Source organism: Bacillus rossius, chromosome 6 (genome assembly GCF_032445375.1).
Source record: "Bacillus rossius redtenbacheri isolate Brsri chromosome 6, Brsri_v3, whole genome shotgun sequence".
NCBI lineage: Eukaryota > Metazoa > Arthropoda > Insecta > Phasmatodea > Bacillidae > Bacillus > Bacillus rossius.
Window position 1 is genome coordinate 28,816,163 of NC_086334.1, and position 24,264 is coordinate 28,840,426.

A 24,264-nucleotide genomic window follows, 5' to 3' on the forward strand; every position below is an offset into this window, starting at 1 on the left:
TTGTTTCGTGTTTTGTCACATTGATGTATGTGTATTTCTTGTGTTTTTGTTGTTATTTTATGTCATAATTCGTTTATAGGTCCTGTAAGGCCCAAAAAACTGAATTTCAATTTGATCTGACAGTTTTAATGAAGCAGGATAATATGCTACGCATAGTAATATTTTTTATTTTATAATATTAAAATAATTTTTGAAAGACTCCAAGCCTGTGCAAAGCTCATCAACATTCGATGTACGAGCCTATGTCTCCTCTATAGCGCCTGTGCTGCTTGCCCTGTGCCAACAAACTACACATTTTGTAGACTTTAAATAATTTATTATAGACATAAAAAAACCTTAATATCTGAGGTTTTTGTGTTCAGTCACCATAATAATGAAAACATTACATAAGAAAATCCTTGAATATTTGCGTTGGATTTGCACTCATTAAATAATGATCTACAATTACTTCAATTATTCCAGTATACAAAAATGTAAATTCTATGAAGCTGGTAATTTTAGAATTTTACGCGTAAAGCCGTTTTCTTCATTCCGTAGAATGTATACAAATAATTGGCAGAATGGAATACTAGGTATCACATGTATATATGTTTTTAAATCGTTGTAATATGAATACATTTTTGGAAACATTTCTTTTATTTCGTCCGCGATCTGGAAGTGATTTGTTATTGCAACTATCACCGTCGAGAAGCGCTATCCGTAATCTTTAAAGTTAACCTGAAAAACAGCCAGAGGGTTAACAGTGCTACCTAGTGACGTTATTCTATACACTACTTCGAGAGAAAAGCAGCTGTACTCATTCCATGGAGTGTATAAGGAAATATGGTAGAATTCCGCCTTTTTCGAAGAGGCCAGGCGGAATAATTTCATTATGGTATTCTTCTGATATGGCAGTCTTCCGTCGCCCTGCTTTACACTTAAGGAATGGCATTTTTCGTGGAGATAAAGGGTTATTTTGTCATCAGGGATGCCATTCAGTGATTGGCCGTGTTTGCAGTTGGCTCAGGGTTTTCTTCGGTCCAATGGCGCAAGAGAAGCTTACGATTAAGATTTTAGAGTTCTGCTTTTCACCAAGAGAATTCGCGAAATTTTCCTATTCCTGTCAGTCCCCTGCTTGTAAGAATGGTGTTTTATTGCAACATTATTTTGTGGCAAGATAGTTTACAACTTATCTTTCCTCTTCCACGCGAATCACAGACTTCTGTAACACAACTGTTAAGGTACAGCCAAGAGCGAGACAAGCTTGTTTCGTCCATCGGAGCCAGTGAGAAAAGAAAATGAAATGTTTCAGACGTAAATTATGTGTTAATAGTTAAATTTTCTCGCGGATAAGTAGGATTAAGCCATCTTGCAATTTTTTTGTTGCTGTTTTAGATGGCATAAGACTTAGTTTTGGCTTCTTGAAGTCAACACTTATAATATGTGATTATCATATTATATGTAGTCACCCGCGTGAAAAATATAAGTTATGTTCTTGCGGTGCATATAGATTAGTAAATATATCGTTGCAACAAGTTATAGAAGGTCTAGAAGATTTTATTTACTCCATGACATGCCAAAACTTGGGAAAAATAGTTAAAATTAGAATTATAGCAAAAATATGGATGAATTCAAGATTTCGGGACCTATTACTGCTTGTCATGTAGAGAGCAGATCTTATTGAGAAAATGGCCTTATGCATATTGTATTAATACATAAAAACCAATTTAAAACTTTGGAATAATATACAATTATATTTTGTCTCAGGGCTATATTTGAGACATAACATATTTAATAAGGAAAATTCTGCTATATATGATAAGAAGAAATATAGTATTTTAAATAACTTGGATCATGTATATTATGTGGATTTTGGTTTTGTTTGTAACATTATTTAAGGAAATTTCAAACTAAAGTCCATGAAGAGCAAGATACAAACATCCAGTACGCCTTGCTACCTTCTTTCTGCAGCAGCAACAGTTTTTATGGTAAAAGTAAAATATAAATTGTGTTCCATTTCATGGTGACCATCGCCACTTCAGTCATTAATTAAATCTAAAATCTGAATAGTCTTTGCAAGTATACTGAGAAATCATTTTCAGTAAGAGAACAAGTCGTAAAATTAATTACGGTGTAATTAACTGTATGTTTCACACAATGGTACCTAACGTAACAGGAAACTCCATGAAACATTAACAAAACTGTTTAAATATTCTTACAAACTTAGCGACGTGAGCTTGTTTCATTTTTTGCTGTCTCTGGTGGGTTTTGTGCGAGCCATTCACTCTCCAGGCGAACAAATATGCCACCTAAATGAAAACAAAAGATTAAACAATATTTAGTATTAAATATTTTCTGGTCAGCAAACATATTTTTTGAACATGTGTTACACAATAATAAAGGAATTATTTCCTTATTTATAACTTGCCCAGATATTAGTAAGTGAGATATATTGAGAATACACAGATGCAAATTTTTTGTTAATGTCAACCAAATATACGTGGTTTTCTGTGACATAGAACAAGCTAATACTTTGCAGTTATAAACACTGTTCCCGGATCTAGGAAACTATTCTACTGATATATCATTTGTCCTAAATGTCACATAATGTTAGTATTCTCGTACAATAAGTAAAATATGTATGTCAATTTATTTTACAAAAGAATAAAAAATTACGTTTCAAGGTTGAGTTATGATTTTACATCACACAGTTATGCTGAGAGGCTTAAGACGATGGGTTTCCGAGATTATAATGGGCTCTGAACCTCTTGGTTATCGACTCGGTGCTCATCATTTACTGTGAATCATGCCGAGAGTTGAGTTCGAAACGTCACTCCGTACCACTTCAACCCCCCTCCTCCTACCTGCACAAACACATTCATTTTGTGTCTTAGTGACTACTCATGCCGACATTAACCCCCCCCCCACTTTTTAAAGCAAAATTCAAAAGTGTTCGTGAATGTAATATAACTTCCATATCGTTTCCATGCTAAAACCCCACCGTGGTATCCATTTTGATTTCATTGCCTACCACCTACTAACCAACACGTTTACAGATATAACATTACTCTATGCTAGCAACAATTACTTCTTATCTTCTGGGTTGTAACGACGTCCGTATAAATAATGGCGTGCTCGATGTTTCGCCGCGCCACGTCGTAGCCATCTTCAGGGGATATTAACGAAGTCACCATGGGCGTGGTCTCATCCCAGAAGCCAAGAAGTGGTTGGTGTATCTAGGTACGATCTGTGCTGGCATATGTGACTAAGCATTGTTCTCGCTTGAGGTAAAACATTTTAGAAGTCGTAAGGAGAGCCAAGATTTTATAGTGTTTTAAAAAAAGTAGATTTCGTCATTAAAAATATCCTATTTCATCTTTATCGCCATTAAAAACACATGTAATAATAGGTACATATCATGCACAGTTAATTTAGTCAACTGCTTTAACAATTTGTGGTAAGACACTTAAGAAGTGTACATAAAACAATACTACATATATTGATGAGAGTAAGTTATGCAATCAAATGCAACTGAAACATTCAATATTTTGTTTTCTGTAAAGTTTTTCAGTTCACGATAAAGTTATAAATACGAAAATAAAAAGTACAGGTAAATATTTTTAATGCAGTGTCAAGAGCCAAGAGTTTATGGTTTTATATTTAGACAAGTTTCAATGTTATTTTGCAAGTGTCGTGCCTTCATAGGTATACAAAATTACTCAAACATTTAAACAAGTTATTGAAACTACCAACCCTATGTAACTTACTTTTTTGTTTACTTTACTTTGTGAAAAATTCGCAAACATCAATTAGTTTGATTATGTTTTTTAGGGTTTTGAATAAAAGCCCAAAATAAAGGTTTATTTAATACGCAAAAATTTAGTAATCCAGGTAAATTTCGCTACGTTTTGTGTTTTGCCTCGCATGTTCCCAGTGTCGAGTCATTCACAATATAGTGTATGGCTGTGGCAGAACCTTTGGGGACGACGTGCGAGGTCCACTTGGAGCGCCTGGCGCGGGGCTCCTCGGCACGGCCCGCCAGCTGGTGCGTGGCCAGTCTCTCCAGGTAGCCGGCCGTGCGCGCCAGGCACCTGCGCTCGTGCTCGTGCAGGGAGTGCGTGTTCACGTGCCCGGGCAGCAGCGGCGACCACAGCAGGCTCCCGGTGCACGACCTGCACTCCGATAAACTACCGCGTTTAACTGAACATGCGGTCGAAAGTTATTAGTTCTGTTTACCTCTAAATAATACAAACATTAATGAAATGGCTTCATTTTTTTCTCTCCTGTAAATTACAATTTATTACTCATTAACCACATCAGCCTGGGGATTTTTTCTGATTGTATTTGCCGTTTAATAATTAAAATATTATTTTATAGATTTATAAACGTCGTAACACTGCTAAAAATAACTTAGATAAAATTAAAAAAACAAACAAAAGTAATTTAGTTATATGTTTTAAAACTACTCAATTTTTTTTAATCCACATCAAAATAACTATGTTTTTTTTCCCCTTCAGGAAATTTAAAACTCACGAAAAGAAAATTATGTGTGAATGCTACTAGTATATTTATGCTACATGTGGTATTTTAACTGTGTGAACTAAATTATGATAATTAAATATTACAAAAAATTACACAATATTTGAAAATTAAAACAATACATTAACTATTTTAAATGCTAATTTTATTAAAACAGTAAATGTTTGTTAAGTAAGATGAAGTATATTATTTATTAAATATATAAGATGTATAATGGTTTCCGAAATGCTATAAGTGTCCCCCAGCCTCGTCACATGCCGTTACGACCTCTCTATCATGACGCCGCGGACTCCCGCATGCCTGGTAACCTGACTCGTAGGCAGCACGCAGCTCACGCGCGCATCGTGGGCAACCTACCGGCCAGGCGTAAAGGACTGTTTTATGACAAGCTTGGCGTCTTCGACAATATCAGTTCGGTCTCACGATGGCGGACGGACCCTAGACGTTTGAAAACGACGTCCGTAACTTGCCTGTCTGCTGTATTTATTTAATTTGGTTTCACGTTTCGTCACCAGGGAGTTCACTAAGTCACGAACATGCTTCGAACAAGCCAGGAAATAGTTTTAGAAGTAATCGTCCATAGCCAACATACATCAGTGCTCATCAAACCTCTTTTTAAGTCGGAGTCCATTAAAAACCCTTTAAATAATTTAAGTGGCTTTTGCTTTGAGAACCACCGGCCTACAGTTTGAGAGTCGAAACGCCTAACCGTTTCACCACCTTTGTTCACTACTTTCAATAGATAAAAATACATATTATTTAAGCACCCCTCTGTGTAAAACTTGCAAATAAAACACTTTATTAAACATTTTTTTTTTAAATATCATACATTTGTGGTCTTTTAAGACAGAGTTAAAACGGTGAAATTCGCTAAATGTTTTGTTATGCAGTTACTTGGGAAGCTAGATTATACTATTTTATTTAAAATAATTACACGGAAATACACCACTGCAGAAATGGCGTATGTCCATGAAATATTTTAAATAAATATACCCCATTAAAAATAATAATTCAAAGAACGTAAAAATATGTTTCCATGAAGTGAGAATAATACGCAAATCATTACTTTTACTATCACAACACTGCGTTAAATACACACGGGTACCCATGTAACAAGAGCGATAAGTGATGAGAACTTATCGAAGCCCACCTCTGCACAGTGATCCTCTGTTTCTCGACGATGCGCCGCCGATACACTTCCCCCTCAGACGACGAGTCTGAACTCTTCTCTTCCTTATCGCTAGATTCGCTTTCGCTCGCGTGCACGTAATCGTAGAAGAAGTTCTCTTCCGCGAAACCGTCTCGTACCTTGTTTTGATTCGAGATCCCAGTTTTGGGAGTCTTTTCTGAAACATATATAATGCAGGCTACCTAGCTAAATGTTAGGTTACAAACACATCATACAACTTTAAGAAGTAAGATATGAGAAATGTGGTTCTATAAATTCCTTTAACTTACCGCAGTATGTATGCGATATGAATAGGATTAACAATGAGAAGCACTTACGAATAGTCATCAACGATGTGAATACAATAATTCTTTACTCCGTTAAAATCTCTCACTTCATAATGTGCACCACGTACCAAAGCCACTTTCACACTCATGTCTCGGCATCAGGTCTTCTTCCACGATGCGTACTCGTTCTGTAAAGATAAGAAAAGAACAACTAATAATCCAAGAAACAACCGTCTGGTCTAGAGTTCAAATATACCTGGCAGATTCCCAAGCAAAGCACTCGATGCTAGCCACCTGTTCTTACACGGTAAGGGCGTAGGTCCCGTTCCAAGTTATTATTTTATTTTAAAAAATTGAATTTTTAAGATTTTTCTCAATGTGGATAAAACGAATGAAATGGAATATAAAACTGGAGCCATTTTAGGTTTAATGTCAATTTTACTGGTAATGTTTAGCAACTGAGCCAACCACACGTCGGAATAATATTACAAATAAAAAATAAAATGCATTTCGCTCCAAAATAAAAGCCACTGTTGTACACTAAAAATATCACAAAATTATTCTTTCAAGGATACAGTTGTTACAGTAAATAAAAGTATGTCAAACGATTTTATTTTTCAACGAAAATGTTTTTTTTAATGGCACTCAAATTCGTTGTTAACAGTGTGACTTAGAATGCTACCTCAGTTTTAAGTCACCGAGCAACACATCTAGACTGTAGCTCATTAACTAGAATCTCTGTTTTTTTTGTCTCCAAATAAATAGAAAAAAGCTTATTAATTGCTTATTGAAATTTTTATTTCTAGAAAATAACCTGGATTAAAACCTAATACATGCATTGGTTTACGTTTTAAAATCCGTCTGGAAGTTTTATGTCCTCATTAACTAGCAATACCCTCAATGCCTAAATCCAAATGGCAACAAGTAACGACTTGAACGTCATTATGACGCTGATTAAGAACTCAATAACCCCTTGAAGTTTCTTTTGAAATGTCAATAAAATGTTTTATTGGTAAGCGATGTTAAACGTAAAAAATATTGTCACAAACATATTAATTTTGCAGTGATTTTAAGTGGGACAGAACTTATTTTAATAAAAAATAATTAAAAATTATATATTTATTAATGCAAATATTAGTAACAAGTGTAGGCCCTACTCACCATATATTATCTTTACTCCTTTCTTGTTCTTCTTGGAATTAAATACTGGAACAAAAATTAAAACTAAAAACACAAACTTTTACACACCTTTTAAAACAAGTTTTTTTTTACTTCTTAGAATTTTTTATTTTGCAGTTTTCAAAAATCACAATAAATTTGAACCTGCACCCAAAAATACGTAAGTTGCTTACTGTGTATTTTATTTGCTCTGTATAAACTTAAATATGCGGTAAAGCGATGATTCAACTGCTTTTAAAACACTCATACACAGAGCTAGATGAAATAATAATACGGATTGTAAGAGCCTTAAAAAAATTAACATTTTGATAAAACAACTGACTGTTAGCTAACTTTTAAAATTTTCTATAAGTTGGAATTATTTCACTTTTATGAACAAGGTGTTTTTATATTTATTATTTTGGTTTTTATATTGTTTGTAGTCTTAATACAAAATATTTGAAAACAATATTTGGTAACTTTCTATGACGAAGCTAAACGACTGCAAATAAAGGAAATACAATGAAAAAAATAAAACTTTTGTTCACTTTTAAGGTCCCCTTAAACGCGACTACATTGTTAGCTGGACCTGTGTTACATTTGTACATTGAAGATGGTATTAAAGACCTACCCGCCTCATCCCGGGAGGCTTAGTGAGGTATGGCTTAAGGCTTTGTCACACTTTCAAATATTTATCTCCAAAATCTTTGACAATAGACTTGGAGGGGTAGTATTGGACGGAAAGTAGCTTCCAATTTTCTCCATCTAATGAATTTTGACAGATGAACTCAAATAAGTTTTAATTCTTGTCACACTATCAAAGTTTACTTTTGACCTGAGCTATGTCAGTTTTTTTAATCGAAATCTCAATTTTTAAACTAACTAATGCATCAAGTGTTGGATGAAATTTTTGTACATTAAACTTTTTGAACATTTATAACTTTAATTCACAATAATAGTTATTACATAATTAACTAAATGTCCAATTTTATAGCAACATAATTTCATTTTTACAGATAAAATGTTTTCGCATACGAATTTCATATACACATTATTTTAGTTATTTCACTTTTATAATCCTTATAGTCGCCCGTGTATTCTTCACCATTGTAAAAATTGTCATGACGGAAACGGATGTCATTTACGTTTTCTAAAGGCACGATTTTGATTGGCCTATCACATCCAACAACCAGAATATTTTTTAACCCGTCCTACACACAAAATATTTGATGGAAACTCAAGTCATCCAAATTGTCAAACAAACATTGCTGCGCTAGTGACATTTTCAACGTAAAAACCCTCCAACTTTATCTGTTATTTGACACAACATATTAGAAGATGTCCAAAGAGAAAATTTGGCAATGTTACAAGGCCTTTACGAAATAATTATGAAAACGCCCATGCCCGAGATGGGACTCGAACCCATTGCGCTGGGGTTTTAAGTAATGAACGCTGATCCCTACATTACTATTTTTACTGTCTGTGTATATTAAGAAGAGTGTCTTTGTGTATTTTTATAGAAACCTAAAGTTTTACACTGAGCTTGTACCTGAGAAACCCCTAACGTTCAAAATAAGAAGAAAACTGCTGTCCGCACCTCCGGCCTTTTGGACCGTCCGCTCAAGCTTCGCAAAAAAAAAAAAAATGTTCTAAATATATATAAAAAATAATGTTTTGTTTCGCGGTATTTACATCTAAATGAAATCTACAGTATTATTTGAACTTGTTGAAATCTTGCACAGTTGCACAATAGAGGATAATCACTGTATACCTGAGATTTTGACAAAACTACCCTCATTCCTCACTCTGCGTGAAAGCTCGAGCGAAGAGACGAAGAAGAGTTGTTACTGATACATGTTGATGCCCACTAATCAAGTAGCGACCTGCTAGTGCGTCGGAAACAATTGACGTTAGCAACAGTCACACAAAAACAGCCACAATGACCTTAAACAAACGTACAAGGAAAAAAAAACAGCGAAAGGATGCAAGAATTAATTCACAAGTAGCTTAGCTTCGTGTAGTGAAATTACGGACAAATTTTGGCATAACTCAGAGGAAACCAAAATACTTACGCACTGATTCGTTGTTGGGATAAATTTCCCAAATATTTGGCACAAAATAATTCTCATTAGCAGGTGATTCTTTCAGCACAGTCCACCACAGATATTTATCTGCAAATAAAAATGTATTGCAGTGAAAATACTTTATGTGCATTATCTTAAATACTAAACGAACGACAACATGATACCTTTTGACACAGCATATTAGGCGCTACCATTTGAAGAGAGAATAGTTAGTGATCTGAATGAACAAAAGCTTACGTAATCACTTCACCAGCACCACGTAATTTCAGCTTTAATGTAATTGTTCGGCCTAAGGACTAGTATCCTTCGGAAAGCAAAGTGGCTTGCAAGATGGTCTCTGGACTTTCATGTGAGATGCTTGGGCGGATTAGGCCTTGCCATCTTGCAATTCCAAATATTTTGATCCTGTTTGCATTTTTTTTTGCGTTTGACATGGCATAGCTACTTGTTGAAGTACAAATTCGTGAACTGGGGTGATTATCGTGTGAAATAATAAGTTATTTCCTCGCGTTGCTTACAGACTCGAGCCTGTTGGTAAACATGTGGTTTCAACAATGTATAGTAGGTCTGGGAGATATGATTTATGCCTTGAAATGCCAATAATTGGGATAAATATTTAAAAATTAGAATATTTACCAAAAATAGAAAAATCCTATAAGGCAGGACCTAATCCACCTTAAGTAGTATGGACCATTCTCCGGCAGCTTGGATATTACAGTAAGTGTTACTCTTATACTGTTCTATCAGCGTATCTCCCGTTCATAGGTTTCAAAATTACGTCAAAAACACACCTCAGAGTAACTCATGTTTATAGGTTTTTAAAACTATCCATGTCATAAACACACCTTTATCGATAAAATTTCTTTGCAAGTTTTGTTTGTAAGATTGTTTATATTCGTCTGGCAGAGCAATCAGTTCTTTGTGTTTGGAATATATTCGGAAAATTTCGTGGTCCATCCTTGTTTCCAGCCTCGGGCAGTGCTCTCTGAAGTGACACCCCTGAAATTAGCAAAGCATAAAAAAATAGATCAGGTAAATTCAGGTTTTACGCTGTCGTTGTCACGGTAGTCTTACAAAACATTAAAAAAAAAAAAACAGGGGAAATTTTTGTATTACTAATGCACCAGGTTCAGCGATATTCAGAACAAAATTCTGAGGTTTGTCACAATAACCTCGCGCCCGCGACGCGATGTAATGGAAATAATTTCTGATCGGAAAGTATTATGTCACGTCCATAAATTTTGTCAAACGTGATTGTTTATATGTATGTATATATAAGTATAATATTCCCGTGGCGTGATCTCAGCATCAGTGGTCATGGAGAGAACAGACTTAGTGATGGCTTAATGAATGGTAATCGTAAACCACAATGATGAGTTTGGTCTAGTTTCATAATATTGTCAAGCTTTCTGGCACATTGTTAGAAATTACAGTATTCACAGACTTTTCAACGAAGAATGCACCTCAAATAAACGAAAAGTTCTTCATTTATTGACCCAGATAACTTGATCTGTAAAAAGAAACTAGTTGATTTTCCGTTAGCATTGGAAGAAAATAATTTTTTGCGACCACTACAAAATAATTTTGTCAATATGGACTCTACTAAATATTTTGTATTGACAAAAAAATAATTTCGTAGGTATCTATAACATGTTTATTGTAACAGAACAATTTTTTAGTGATTAACACATAGTTTTGTTGAGGCTACCAAATAATTTGTCATTATATAATATTTCATAGACACGCTATTTTTTTTTCTGAGCGAGTTGGATATTACTTTGCAAACCGAGTAAACAGACACTCGGAAGGAAGAAGATAGTTAATTCTGCAGTCCTTACGAGTTTTAACAGTCGTTTTAAACTACTCTATGTTTAATACTAATCAATCATTATCAAAGTAAAAACTCAGTACTCATAAATTTACAAAGATCTCAGCAAATTTATGAGCCCCTATATAGTTTGTAACCAGTGATTTTCTCTAATTTAATGCTAAAATTATTAATAGTGTGTATCCTTGAAGAACTGTGTGATTGACATCATTATGCTTACGGAAATTTTTTAGAGATATTACGTAAAGTCGTTATATTTACTGGCATGTCCTTGAGAGATTTCTTAGTGCCGTTATTGTTACTACCATATCCTTGAAAGATTGCGTAGTATCGTCATGGTTAAAATTATGCCTTTGAGAGAATATAGTATCTTTAAGGTCACTGGCATGTCCTTGAAGTAATGCGTAGTACCGTTATTGTTACTAGAATGTCAACGAGGGATTACGTAGTGTCGTTATGGTTACTGGCTTTTTTCTTTTATATAGATATTGCAAAATATCATTATGGCAAATGACATGTCCGTGAGAGATTATGCAATGTCATTATGATTCCGAACATGGCATCGATAATGCCGTTATGGTTAATGAAATGTCCTTAAAAAAATTGCATAGTATCACCATGGTGTCGATCGTGCCTTTGAGAGATTGAGTAGTTACTTTATTGTTAACTAGCTGCCCGACCCGTGCGAGTGAATGGCTTCGCACGGCTATACTAATGGAAAAAAATTAAGCCACATCTCCCATTTACAGTAATGGTAAATAAAAAAATTTAGTGATAATTTATTACAATTCTGTATAATGTACCGGAGAGAAAATGAATATGGTTTCCCGACTCGTGCACGCAACGTACAACTGATGTACCCGTACTTCGCTACGGCAGTCTACAGGCAGATCACTCTTGCGCCGCTCATTATACATGCCCCTCCTTGTGGTTACGCCACTGCCGCGCGATGCCCGTTGCCATGGAGACGCAGAAGGCATGAACAATGCAAAATCATGTTCTCATGCAGACAAAGTACCCACTGTTGCCTGATTTTAACCACCCATGGGATCTAATTTTCGGAAAATGTCATCCTGCGTAACATAAGGAACATTACTGTGAAGTTTCAAGTCTGTAAAATATATATACTTGAAAAAAAGGGCAATAAAAAAAACAAATTAAACACAGAGAGAGGAAAAAAAAACAATAGTTTAGGTTTGAGATTTAAAGTGATAAAAAGTATTTAAATACTAATTGAACTCTTATGAGGGAACTGATTGCTTCGTTGATAATATCACACGGGTGTTTTTTACTTGTATGGGAAAATTAAGAATGATAAGGCATCTAGTGTGTGGCACCAATGTTAATAGGCAATAGGAAATAACTTCTAGCGCCTGCGGCATTGTCAACACACACTTCGTACGTGTACTGCATGTTGTATCTAACCCCCTCCAATGCATTTGATTCTAAATTGGACTTTTAGTAAGGATCCCTAATGTTATTGTAATATAATATAGCATATAGCCTTCCTCGATAAATGTACTATCCAACACTGAAATAATTTTTCAAATCGGACCAGTGGTTCCTGAGATTAGCGCGTTCAAAAAAACAAACAAACTCTTCAGCTTTATAATATTAGTATAGATGGAATGTCCGTGGGAGATTACGTTGTTATGTTATTGTTACTTAAATGTTCTCCGGGGATCGGGTAGTGTCGTTTTGGTTACTGGTATGTTTTTGAGAGGTATTCGAAGTGTAATTAATTATGGTAAATGGCATTTTCTTGACAGATTATGCGATGCCAATATGGTTAAGAACATGGCCTCGAGAGTGTGTGTAATATCGTTATAGTTACTGACATGTCCTTAAAAAAATTTAATAGTATCGTCGTGGTTACAGTCGCACCTTTGAGAGATTGCGCAGTATATATGTTTGTAGTTACTGAAATGTGTTCGGGAGATGGTGACTAGTGTATCATGTAGAGAGGCCTACGGTGATGCCGTGGAGCGGGTCGCGAGGGACGGCGGGCGCCTGGCAGCACGGGTAGGTCCAGCGGGAGTCGTCGCCGGCGCGCGGCTCGTCCGGGTGTCGCAGGCACCAGCCCATCTGGCCCGCGGGGAAGTAGGCGCGGCAGGCGGTGCACAGCAGCATGTGGCACTGCCCCCACAGCCGCCAGTACGTGGTCCGCGGACAGTGGTCCAGCCTCTTGGCCAGCCGGCGGGCGTGGTCCCGCGCGTCCCACGAGTCCTCCCTGGGGCCACACACACGGGGCACTGGCATGCTGAACAGCCCAAACAGCTCACCTTTACCACAAGATGAACCCTTTAAAAAATCACTTTCTTTTTTTTTTTAAGCCAATCAGAATCTGACATTTAGACTATGGTTTTGTTAATTTATCACAATAAATTTGGAATTTTTCTTCCGATAAATTATCCTCGGGTTAGATTTATAATTTATTATGATAAAATTCCCATCATCTAAATGCACTCTTGCTTTTCAGGTTTTGTTTTTTCAAAGCCGTCAACTTTGATGAAGTTCAGTTTGGACTAACGCTGTCACCTTGTTTGCATAAAATTGCAGGTCATCTTCTAGCCTGATACAAAACTGTCAGATTTACTTGAATATTGACTTATATTACTATATGCATATGTTACTGATTGTGTGCTCTGGTAATGCTCATAAAAAGTGAATTTAATATAGATTGCAATAAAACAGCATATTTTTTTAGAGCATTTGTGTTAAAGCATGGTTTATTTAGTTTAGAAATATACTACGTGTAATGTGAAATAACATTTTTACATTAGAAAGTGCAATAACATTGGATTTCTCTTTGCATGTTTAGAATTTAGCATAGCCCGCGACGCTGAATCAAGGTTGTATCGGCGAGCTGACTGTATACGTTAATTAATGACACCAAACTTACGTCTCTAAGACCAATAGGGATTTATTAAGGCAAGTCAATACAGACCTTTTCGTTACGGTACAAATTTCTGTTCTGGCACACGTATGTTTCGGTGTGATGTCAGGGCCGGTGCAAGGTAAATTGGCGCCCTAGGCGAAAAACCTTAATGCCCCCCTCCCTTCCCGGGCCGGATACCCCAAAAAAAATTTTCCTTGCCTCAAAATACATCACGTTAGCCTAAGATTTTGTCAACAATCAAATGTAAGCAAAATAATTACTTATATCAATATAAACATTCCAAACTGTTACAAAAATCCATTTTCATCTAGTTTCAATAATCGTTAAACATATTATATGAGCTGTTATGTGTCGTGCTGCGCCGCCCCCAGCTACTTGGCGCCCTAGGCGGTTGCCTAGTTCGCCTGTATGGACGCGCCGGCCCTGTAGTGATGCTACAAGACGTTTTCACGTCGAAGCGGAACAATGTTGATGGCGCGCGTGTTACCTTCTATGCAGATTGATGATGCCCTTGGACGGACTGAGCACGATGTTCTCCGGAGTGCACCACATGCTGAAGGAGACGCCCGCGCGAACCAGCTGGCCGCACGCCGAGCACCTGGACAGGCTCCTGAGGCCGCAGAGGTGACCGAGCCGGGGGTCGGCGCCCTCGCGCAGCAGCGCCTCCGTCAGCTGCGTGTAGAGGCGTCCCTTCAGCGCGTCCTTCCCCTCGCCCACGGCCTCCACCTCGCAGTTCGCGAACTGGTCGCACAGCCTGGAACAATCCGCGCCTCGCACCACCAGGTCTGCCATCCTAGGCAGGGGCGCAACAAATAAATTTCCAAAAGGGGGGGGGGGGGGGGGCAATATACCTTTTTATAAATAATCATCAATCCCCGGGGGTCCTCCTCCGGGAAAATTTGTATTTCAAGGTGGAAAATGGTGCTATTTAAGCAGTTTTATTATCTAAAAATTGATTACACAGCACTTTCTTTGCCCCGTTTTCCCCCACTTCCAGGTTTCAGAGGGGGTGGGGGGGGGGCAAAATACCCTTGCCCCCCCCCCTTGTTGTTGCGCCCCTGATTCTAGGCACAAGTCACATTGGCCGCCCCTTCCGTAAATAAGGTGACCAACTTTGCGAATTCAAATTACCGGACACTGTAGATAAAAAAAAAGTCACAGGTTCTCTTACATTCACACCCCAACTTTCGATAAAAATGCTACCACAAGTATCAATTTTAAAAAAGTGTAACTATAATAGATTGTGTAGCAAAAACAATGAACATATGAAATCAATTTATAAGAAAATAAAATTCAACCTAAAAATAACTATATATAGCTTAATAATAAATAACTTTCTTACTTATTACACACTTAACAAATAATTAATGCATTGATAAATTTTCTAGAAATTATCAAATCTGCCACTTCATCTCGAGTTTAATAAAGCAAGAGACGAGTCGAATAATGAGACATTAATGTGAAAGGATGAATGTTGGACAGTTAGACTAAAGGAGTTAAACTACGTGCCAAATGCACAGATTCCACTAGAAATCTAGTAGCCTCTACCATGGAGGTTTCAAACACCAATAGATTTTGTATGTTTAAATATTCTAGTGACAGCCCGGCTGGGATTAATGTAGCGTGGAAAGCCACTAGATACGATAACAGCCGAGTCTAACCGAATGATACCCGAATTTAACGACGTCAATATGTGGTGTCACAATCTTGGCCAATAGGAAATGATTAAAGCCATGTCGCTTTATTTGAAACGTTAACAACAAACACAGAATTTTGCAAATATCAAATCAATTTAAAATGTTCATAAAATTAAAACATATATGGCCGTATGGTTAGTTAAAATGTTAAGTGTATATGTACATGCCATATAGCGCTGTTCCGGAAAGAGTGCAGCCTCGTGTGAAGACGCCATTTTAATTGAAACGTCATACCATAGACATATCAGGTTACTGGAGTAGTAATACTTTGTTAATTTTTATTCAACTTAACCCCAGGTCAACACATGAGTGTTTTCTAATATGAATATTATCTTGTTCCTCTGGCAGTGTTCTTCATTAGTATGTGCCTAATATAAATTTGACATATGAATTAAAGCACGGTTAACATCGAAACATACCTTGAAATAGTGTCCTCACCAAGGATTTGAAGAACATTTGGAGTTAAGTTTATCCTTTTGATGTTTTCGTGTATGAACTGGAGACATCGCGAAATAAGAGCTTTCATCACAAGAAACTCTGCTGAGACCAGCACAGGAAATACATTTCCTATATCTGCTCAAGGGGAGAAAAAAAAATACAATTATAGATTACCATATTTATGAGTTTATAAACAATTAAAATATGACAGTTTACTTCAAGTATTAAAATTTAATGTTTAATTTGTTACAATAGTAGTTCCCAAATACTGGGCTGCAACAAAAGTAAGGGTTAGTCATAAGTGTTACGGTCTGACTAGGAATCAATATACAGAATGAGTCTTAATTCAACCGACAAAATTCAACTGTAAGTTCATTCTGACAAAATACTTCAGATGAAAACATCTATCGTTGATTACCTACTATTAACACCTCTTAAGTCTGTATTTTGAGACTTTGGTGTTTTTTATGACTTTGGTTCATAAATTACTAACACATAGGCCTGTAAAACCTTCAAAGTCGAATTATGAATGCAAAGACGGCTATCAGATTTAATTGAAACATCCTATATATCTGAACTCTCGTATTACGAAATCAACACCTCCTATGTCTGTTAACCTTAAAACATGGCATGCACACTGTGCTTCAATGCTTGTGTTCACCATAGTTTTTTTAAAAACTATTCTAATATTATGAATGCTCAAAGAAAAAAATATTGAGAAAATACTACTAATAAAATTAATGTTCAATCACACTTTGAAGTAGAAGTAGATTTACTTAGGTATATTCATGCAACTGAAAATGTAAAATATGGATAACGTATATGAAATACCATTATCGAAACGGTTGGCACGATTATGAGGTTTATTTTGCCTCAAGATTACAAGAAAATAATGCATAGTACATCTATTTTTTATTTTACGCTACAAAATCTTCAGCAACAACGTTGCTTATTATTCTGAAGTTAAAAAGAAAATATTTGAATTCTTAGAAGCTCTCTGGGAAGTTAGTAAATAGTTCAGCTCTTTCATGATAACAAAGCTATTACTACATTTATCGTTATGGGTAAATGTTTATTTTGTGGCACTACACAGCGGTCATTTTTATTTCATAGAGTAGGTATACTGTTAGAAATTACAGTAAATTAAAAAAAATTTCAACGGAGAATGGACCTCCAGTAAATGTAGAGTTATTCGTTATTTAAGGCAAATGAATCTTCGTAGGAATGTCTCCGGATTCCCAATTCCGAACTTTATCCTTCGTAGTAAACAAAGTAAACACACGGGTGTAAGAAACACGATTGCTCTTGCTGTAGTCTACTTCCCCCTTTTTTTAATGATTCATTAATATATCAATATAATTCTTGTGGATTCATGTTCAAAGTAAGAAATCACAATACTCGTTAATTTACGAAGATACGTGGATAATTTGCAACCACCAATCTTCATAAATTTAAGGTGAACATTTTTAACAGTGTACTAATGTTATTTACACAAAAGAAAGCTTACTTTGATGAGCTTGACTTCAAGTTGAACTATAAAATAATACTCTACAAGTAACTTAATAAAATGTGTACTCTACGAAATAATATTCTGTATAACTCACCTAGTACTGGCAGCTGATCAGGGGAGGAATCTACCTTTCTTATCCACTGTATTAACCAGTTAAATGTATTGATGTTACAATGGATTGAAACTTCTGTGATTTCAAGTTTTGATACTGTGGAAATTAAAAAAAAAAGAACAAACAAACAAATTAAAGTACATTGAACTCGAGGTAGCTGACGGTAAATGCATTCCTATTATTTTTAGTACTACTGATCTACCCATGTATGGACTGGCGCGTGTGACAATTTGCGGTATCTTTATGGGTTTTTTCAACCACTTTTGATATTTTCATCCCTCCTAATAACAAACGTTTTGCATCTCGGATAGTGTATTAGGAAGTACGGTCTGGGAAATAAAATAAGTATAAAAAACTGTGATGGTACAAAAAATTTCGTTACGTTAAGGTTTGTCCGTTCCAGATATCTAAAGGCAATTATGATAGCAGGGGGAAGTGTGGGTATTTATTCAATGAAATCAATTGAAGCGGACCAAAAAAAAAAAAACAAAAAAAAAACAGAAAATCCACGCCCATATTGAGCCAGTATTCAGTATACATAGGCAAGTAAGTTCCATAAGTAGTCTATGCAAGAAAAAATAGATCTATATTGACCCGAATTACCTTTATTTTAGGGTAACCTTCTGCTTCTTTAAAAGTTAAATTTAATAGATCCTAACCAATCTATTTTTTTTTCTGATTGCAAGAAATTTTAATGGTTTGAACATAAGTTGAAGTTTGACAAATGACTATACTGTTATAAATTGAGTTTGTAATTTAAAACCGAAGAATGTTTATGAATGTACCTAAAATACACGAAAAGTTCTTCGCAGTTACAGATAACTGGCTCTTTGGTGGAAAGTGATCAGGGTTCCTAAACTGGGCAGCAGAAGTACGGAGAGCGTGTTTTCTGTGGTATCAATAAGTTTTTTTTATGGTTTTGTAAACCTTCTTGTAAGAAATTTTGCTAAATAATGTTTGAAATAAGTAAGTTCAATACAAGTATGTAAATTGCCTAATAAATCTGGATAATTTGTCACAGATAATAATAATATATATTGTTTTTTTTAAATTGAAACACGGCCAGAGTTTTTGCTGCGGAATTTCCAACACAATTATCTGCATGCACGGACCTCGGAGGAGGAGGTGGGGGCTAACTTCAGGGGCCCAAACACCAACCTGGACGATTGAGTTCTGATTATATATATAACTTCATAGTATAAAACAAAGTCGCTTCCCGCTGTCTGTCTGTCCCTATGTATGTTTATATCTTTAAAACTACGCAACGGATTTTGATGCGGCTTTTTTTAATAGATAGTGATATTCAAGAGGAAGGTTTATATGTATAATGCATGCATAATATAGTAGAGAAACACTGATAATTTTAGAGGTTTCCAATGTGATGTCGTAAATAAACACTTTTTTTTTGCGCTTACATTGCAAACGCTGGCTGAACCCTACGAGATAGATCATGTTGTTGATAATTGTTGATTATCTTTTGTTTTTACGAATAGTAAGTAAAATATTTTTTATTTAATTATCAAAAATCGTAGTTTAAGGTAAGGTGTTTAAGTACAAAATAGAACTGAATAGAATAGGTATCTATTGCTGATATTTGTTGATTATCTTTTCTTTTTGGTCTATATTTATAATTAGTATATTTAGTATCAGCATTGCACCCGTGCGAATCCGGGGCGGGTCGCTAGTATATATATATATATATATATATATATATATATATATATATATAATGCTTGTGCTTACCCTGAGAGCCGGCCAAAAATTACAATCCTATTTTTAATAAAATCCATAGGAAATCTTACAAGTTAGGCAATTTTTTTCCAAATCGCGTTCACAGACGGTCCTGGTCTGGCTGTATGTGATAAGTCACGTGGTGGAATGTGGGTCTGACTGCTTTAAAAGTAAAGTTGGTGGATAATTAATTTATTTCTGGCGAGCGCCCTTATCTCGCAGGGATACCGCTAGACCCTTCGCAATCACGTAAGCTCTCAGGCGCGCAGGCTGGTTCTCGCCCTGCCACCAGCCAACTACTACACCACTGCTACTGCCGAGTAGCCATCTCAGTCCGCCAATCGTCAGCATTGTAGCCAGCACTGCAAACTTATATGATTACGTAACTCATATTATACATAAATTTCCAATTTTGTAAAATGCTCTACTCTCAATGGGTTTCGTTATACCTATTTATGAGATAATATATTACAAGTTTTATATCCATACCAATTGATAATCATTTTCTGATGAATATTGGCAACAATGAAAGGGATTTACAAAGAGGAACGAAAATAAATAATAATTAATTACTGGAATAATTATTGTTTTAAAATTTGTTAATAATACACACTCTGATTTGTATAAAAATGTAACGTGAAACATGTATTCACATTATGAAGCTGGAGTTTTGACATAAATGTCATAAATTAATGAAAACATTTCTTTAACGTATGGTAAAATGTGCGTGAGTCTTGTGGAAACCAAGTTTTTTGTCCTTCATACCGGGCACTGAAGAATTAATTTTCAAACTTATGTGATACTATCAGCTAAGTAATGACGAAGTGATGATTTCTTAAATTTACCTTTCTGAAGTGGCGAATTTTTCATGTGAGATGTTATAAGTACAGTTATTGCCGAATTAAATATTTTAAAAATTGAAAAATGAATTAAATTCGCTTGGCTTTAATTCTTTTGGCAGCATTCTTTAAAGAATCAATTAACCACCTTACAACATGTAAATATGTAGGGCCTACCTACTGGTATTTAGTGTCCATTGTTATATTCATTGATGCTTACCTTTAAATTGTTCTGCTAAATATCCCACATGTTTAGCCAGAAGTTCTCTGGAACACAAATATGATTTTTTCAATTCTTTTTCATCATCTATCACACAGACTGTCACATATCTGTAAGGAGAAAAAATGTTGACAGCATGTGTAAGGGAAGACAGTTTATTGCAGAAATTAATAGAATAGTTGGATGTGCAGGATTTAACAGCAGCTTATATTTAAAATAGGCCTGTGGAACTAACCAAGCAGATCTGGTAAAGTTCGTTTTGATCACGGATACGTCCCGCAGTCATAGTTTCCAGCGGTAGGTACTTTGCAAAGATAAATCTTCATATAAGGTTTGTATTTTGGTTTTCCTCTCGTTGACAGCGAGGTGACCAGAGATAGTAAGGCCCGTTCTACAATGGCACGGAAACGTAGACGGATCACGTAAACGGAGATGGATCTCCCGGAACATTTCACTATCGCGTCTGCTGCTTCCACAATGCACGGAAACGTAACAAATGGCGACAAATGAGATTGCATTTCAAGGTTACAAATATAAGGTTTCCTTATTTACGAGCCATTATGAAGTGGTTTTTAATGTCTATGTTGGAAAATATTCTCGCAGTTTTTGAGCAATTAAATAGCTTTTTACAGTATTTTAATTTTTATTTGTTCATTGCTCCTTACGCTATTCTTATATTTTTGCGATCTCTGCTATGTGTTTGAAATTTAAGGTTGATTTTACCTGCATCCTTTTCCGGGAAAGTAGAGTCAAGTTAGAGCGGGTGATGCACAAAAATAATTTATCTTTTAAATTATATTCATGTGTTTTGCGTTAGACCAGGATCGTGGAAGGGTGCGGAAGTTGACGGTTTTCGCCTGCATTAAGGAGAAAGACGACGACTATATATACACACACATACACACACACACTATCGACCGTGTTATTTTTATTTAATATTTAATTATTTCTTCATGGTCTCTGCATTGATTAAAAGCCAGCGCGAGTGTGCGATCAAATCTGTGTACCTATCGCGTAGCACATAATGAAGAATAATTCGTTTTCCTAATCTTACTTAAGGTAAATTTTAAAATTTTAAGGACATGACAATTATACACTTACTTACCCAGGTGGTATTTTGTCTCCTTTCTGGGATGTGCCTTTTGACATATTTTCAAAATACTATTTTCGGTGTAAATTAAATCGGTTTTGCTGATAACTGAAACAAAAGTGTAACTATCACACATAAATTTACCCCATAGCCCTATATCTCCAAATTTAAGAAACGTTTATCAAGAATTTCTAGATTCTATGTTCACATTTTTCTTGAGAAGTTTCGCTGACATATATTTAGTTATGTTGGCAGATTGACAAAAAATAATGCCCGGAATAAAAAAAATGTTTTAAATCGAAGGCTGCAAATTGGTTTGTATTTTTTAATTTGCGTTAGATTATGTTTTAGTATGACAAAGACATTTTCATTTTTCAAATAAAAAATTTTTTGCCTTGCAATACAAATTTTTACATGTCACTTGGCTCAAGAAAATTATATTTATGAATATGGCGGAAGGATAATAAAAACAGAGATGACGATGCTTATTTAAGTGTGAATAAACTCTGGGGAGCCAGAGTTAAAAAGTTGCATTGCTTGGATTGTCCGTAATGGTTTAATTTTGTGACGTTGAGACTGTCAAGACCACAGAGGTGCCCCCCCCCCCCCCAAACACTATGACTCACCCCCCTAACCTAATGATGCGCCACCCCTCCCCCCCTACCACCCCGAAATTTTTTATGCCATTTTCTCAATGATTTACTCAATTATTTTATAATATTATACTTTTTTAGTATTATATTTTATCACATTTTGCATTAATAAAAACTGATTTTCTAATAATAATTTTGGTCATATCAGGTAATATTTCCATCCTGAACCGACAGATGCCAAACTGCTTTTGTTGAGGAAAGTGCGGGGTTGCCAATTTGATTTACAAGATCCCTTTCAATTATCAAAGCACCAGAAACGTATTTTCACATTAGAAGCTATAATTATGTAAATAATATATAGATTTTTCTCGTCTTTTAACCCCCCCCCCCCGAAATTTTAATGACGCAGTCTGCGTCGCTACCCCCCCTTGTGGGCACCCCTGAAGACCATGACAAAGGTAATGGCCATGGGTTTACATGCGTAAATAATACCGACAGCAGCAGCCATCAAACAGCAGCTGGCAGGCATGAGCCTCTTCTCCCAGTCATTACTTGCAGAAGAACACTTCACCCACCACCAGTTCTATCACCTGTCACTGGGCCGTTCATAAGAAGATGGTGGGGATTCCCTTCCCCCCTGAAATGAAGTTCTGTTTACGCTCCAGCCCTACCAAAGCCACAAAAAAATAACCATTGGCATTTCACCGCACCCAATGCCAACACACTCCTGCTGAGCTTCACTCCTTTTGGCATCTCGAAAATCCGCTTTGCACCAATGTTTTTCCCGACTAGTCTGCACTCATCACTACCTACTGAACCATGACCTCCATCAATGCCACCCGATTTCTTGGAATCGTAGTAAATATGTAGTAGAAGTGCATGCATTCGTGTCGGTTAGTGTTGACACAAGTAAACCTGACATCACATGCTACAAATAAATTATTTCCAATTAAAATCTCCAAACTACAATTGAGAAACTAAAAAAAGAAGAGATTCATTTCCCTGATTTGTTGAAAATTTTTAAAATAATGGCAATTATTCAATGAGAGGTTTTCGAAGAATATCTTAACCCATGTATAATATAGAGTTTGGATGCATACTATATTAGTAAATAATGCTCTAATCCATCTACAAAATCAATTATTTCCTACTATTTTAATGACATCAATTTCGAACCTTTTATGTGCTAAGCAAATTGCATTTAGAAGTTCTACCCAAATTTCCTTCAAAACTTATTGAGGAAAACTATAGTTAATGTTAACCACTCTCTAAATCTAGGTTCCAAAAGCTTATGTTCATAAATCAACAACGTATTTATACTCACAGTTTTGTAGATCCAATTGACAATACATTTATCAAGAATAATATATCTTGAATTTAATTTTAATATACTTTTTTTAAATTTTAAGCTACTTTTGAACTTCATAGATAAAGAAGGTAAATGACCATATCACAGAATAAACAGTACCAATTGTTTATTCTGTGACCATATTGGATTCAAACCAAAGAGCATATATCCAGTCTAGGTCGTTGGTCACATACGAGTAATAAATAGTGTTTGCGCCAGCTCCTACAGGCTGTTTAACAAAGATTGTGTTTGGGGACGGACGTTTTGTTCCATGGGTGCAACTACTTTGCTTTACTAATGCTCCAATCTAGTACTTTTACTGCAAATATGTTCAGTAAGAAAAATACATGAATGTGTACCACGTGTGGTTGAATCAACGAGCCACTGGCCGCTAGTATCAATGTAGACTGCATTACGTACCTCAATTTCTAGTGAATAGGATGCAGCAGTGTAGCAGGCCACTTCTTGGCTTAGATTTAAGAGAAATGTATTAACTTGCTGGTATGCCTTCGGTTTTAGCAGATTAGTTAGATTAAAAATTATTCTGATGCCTCCAGAAGAAAAATTTCATCTTAATTCGCCCAGTAAAATCACTAGTTTTCGTCCCAGGTATCGGATCTGAGACCGCGAGTGACGGCATTATATATAGCTTCCGGTCTGGGTGGTGGAGTGAATATAGAGGTAAAATTCGGGTGATGTTGCGAAGTAGGTACCTACTGAAATATTGTGGTCAACATTTACCAC

At 35.8% G+C, this 24,264-nt stretch overlaps 1 protein-coding gene across 1 annotated transcript; it reads right to left on the reverse strand.

The window, feature by feature from the left end:
• Positions 1-1,735: 1,735 nt before the first annotated feature.
• On the reverse strand, positions 1,736-23,674 carry LOC134533526 (SANT and BTB domain regulator of class switch recombination-like). Its single transcript, XM_063371052.1, has 14 exons — positions 23,497-23,674; positions 21,595-21,687; positions 20,490-20,599; positions 17,682-17,795; positions 16,059-16,212; positions 14,430-14,696; positions 13,015-13,273; positions 10,061-10,214; positions 9,204-9,302; positions 7,135-7,179; positions 6,102-6,161; positions 5,669-5,864; positions 3,955-4,151; positions 1,736-2,288 (listed from the first exon to the last, which is right to left on the reverse strand). The coding sequence occupies exons 2-14, from the start codon at positions 21,636-21,638 to the stop codon at positions 2,203-2,205; spliced, it is 1,785 nt and encodes a 594-aa protein (XP_063227122.1). The 5' UTR covers positions 21,639-21,687; positions 23,497-23,674; the 3' UTR covers positions 1,736-2,202.
• Positions 23,675-24,264: the final 590 nt, after the last annotated feature.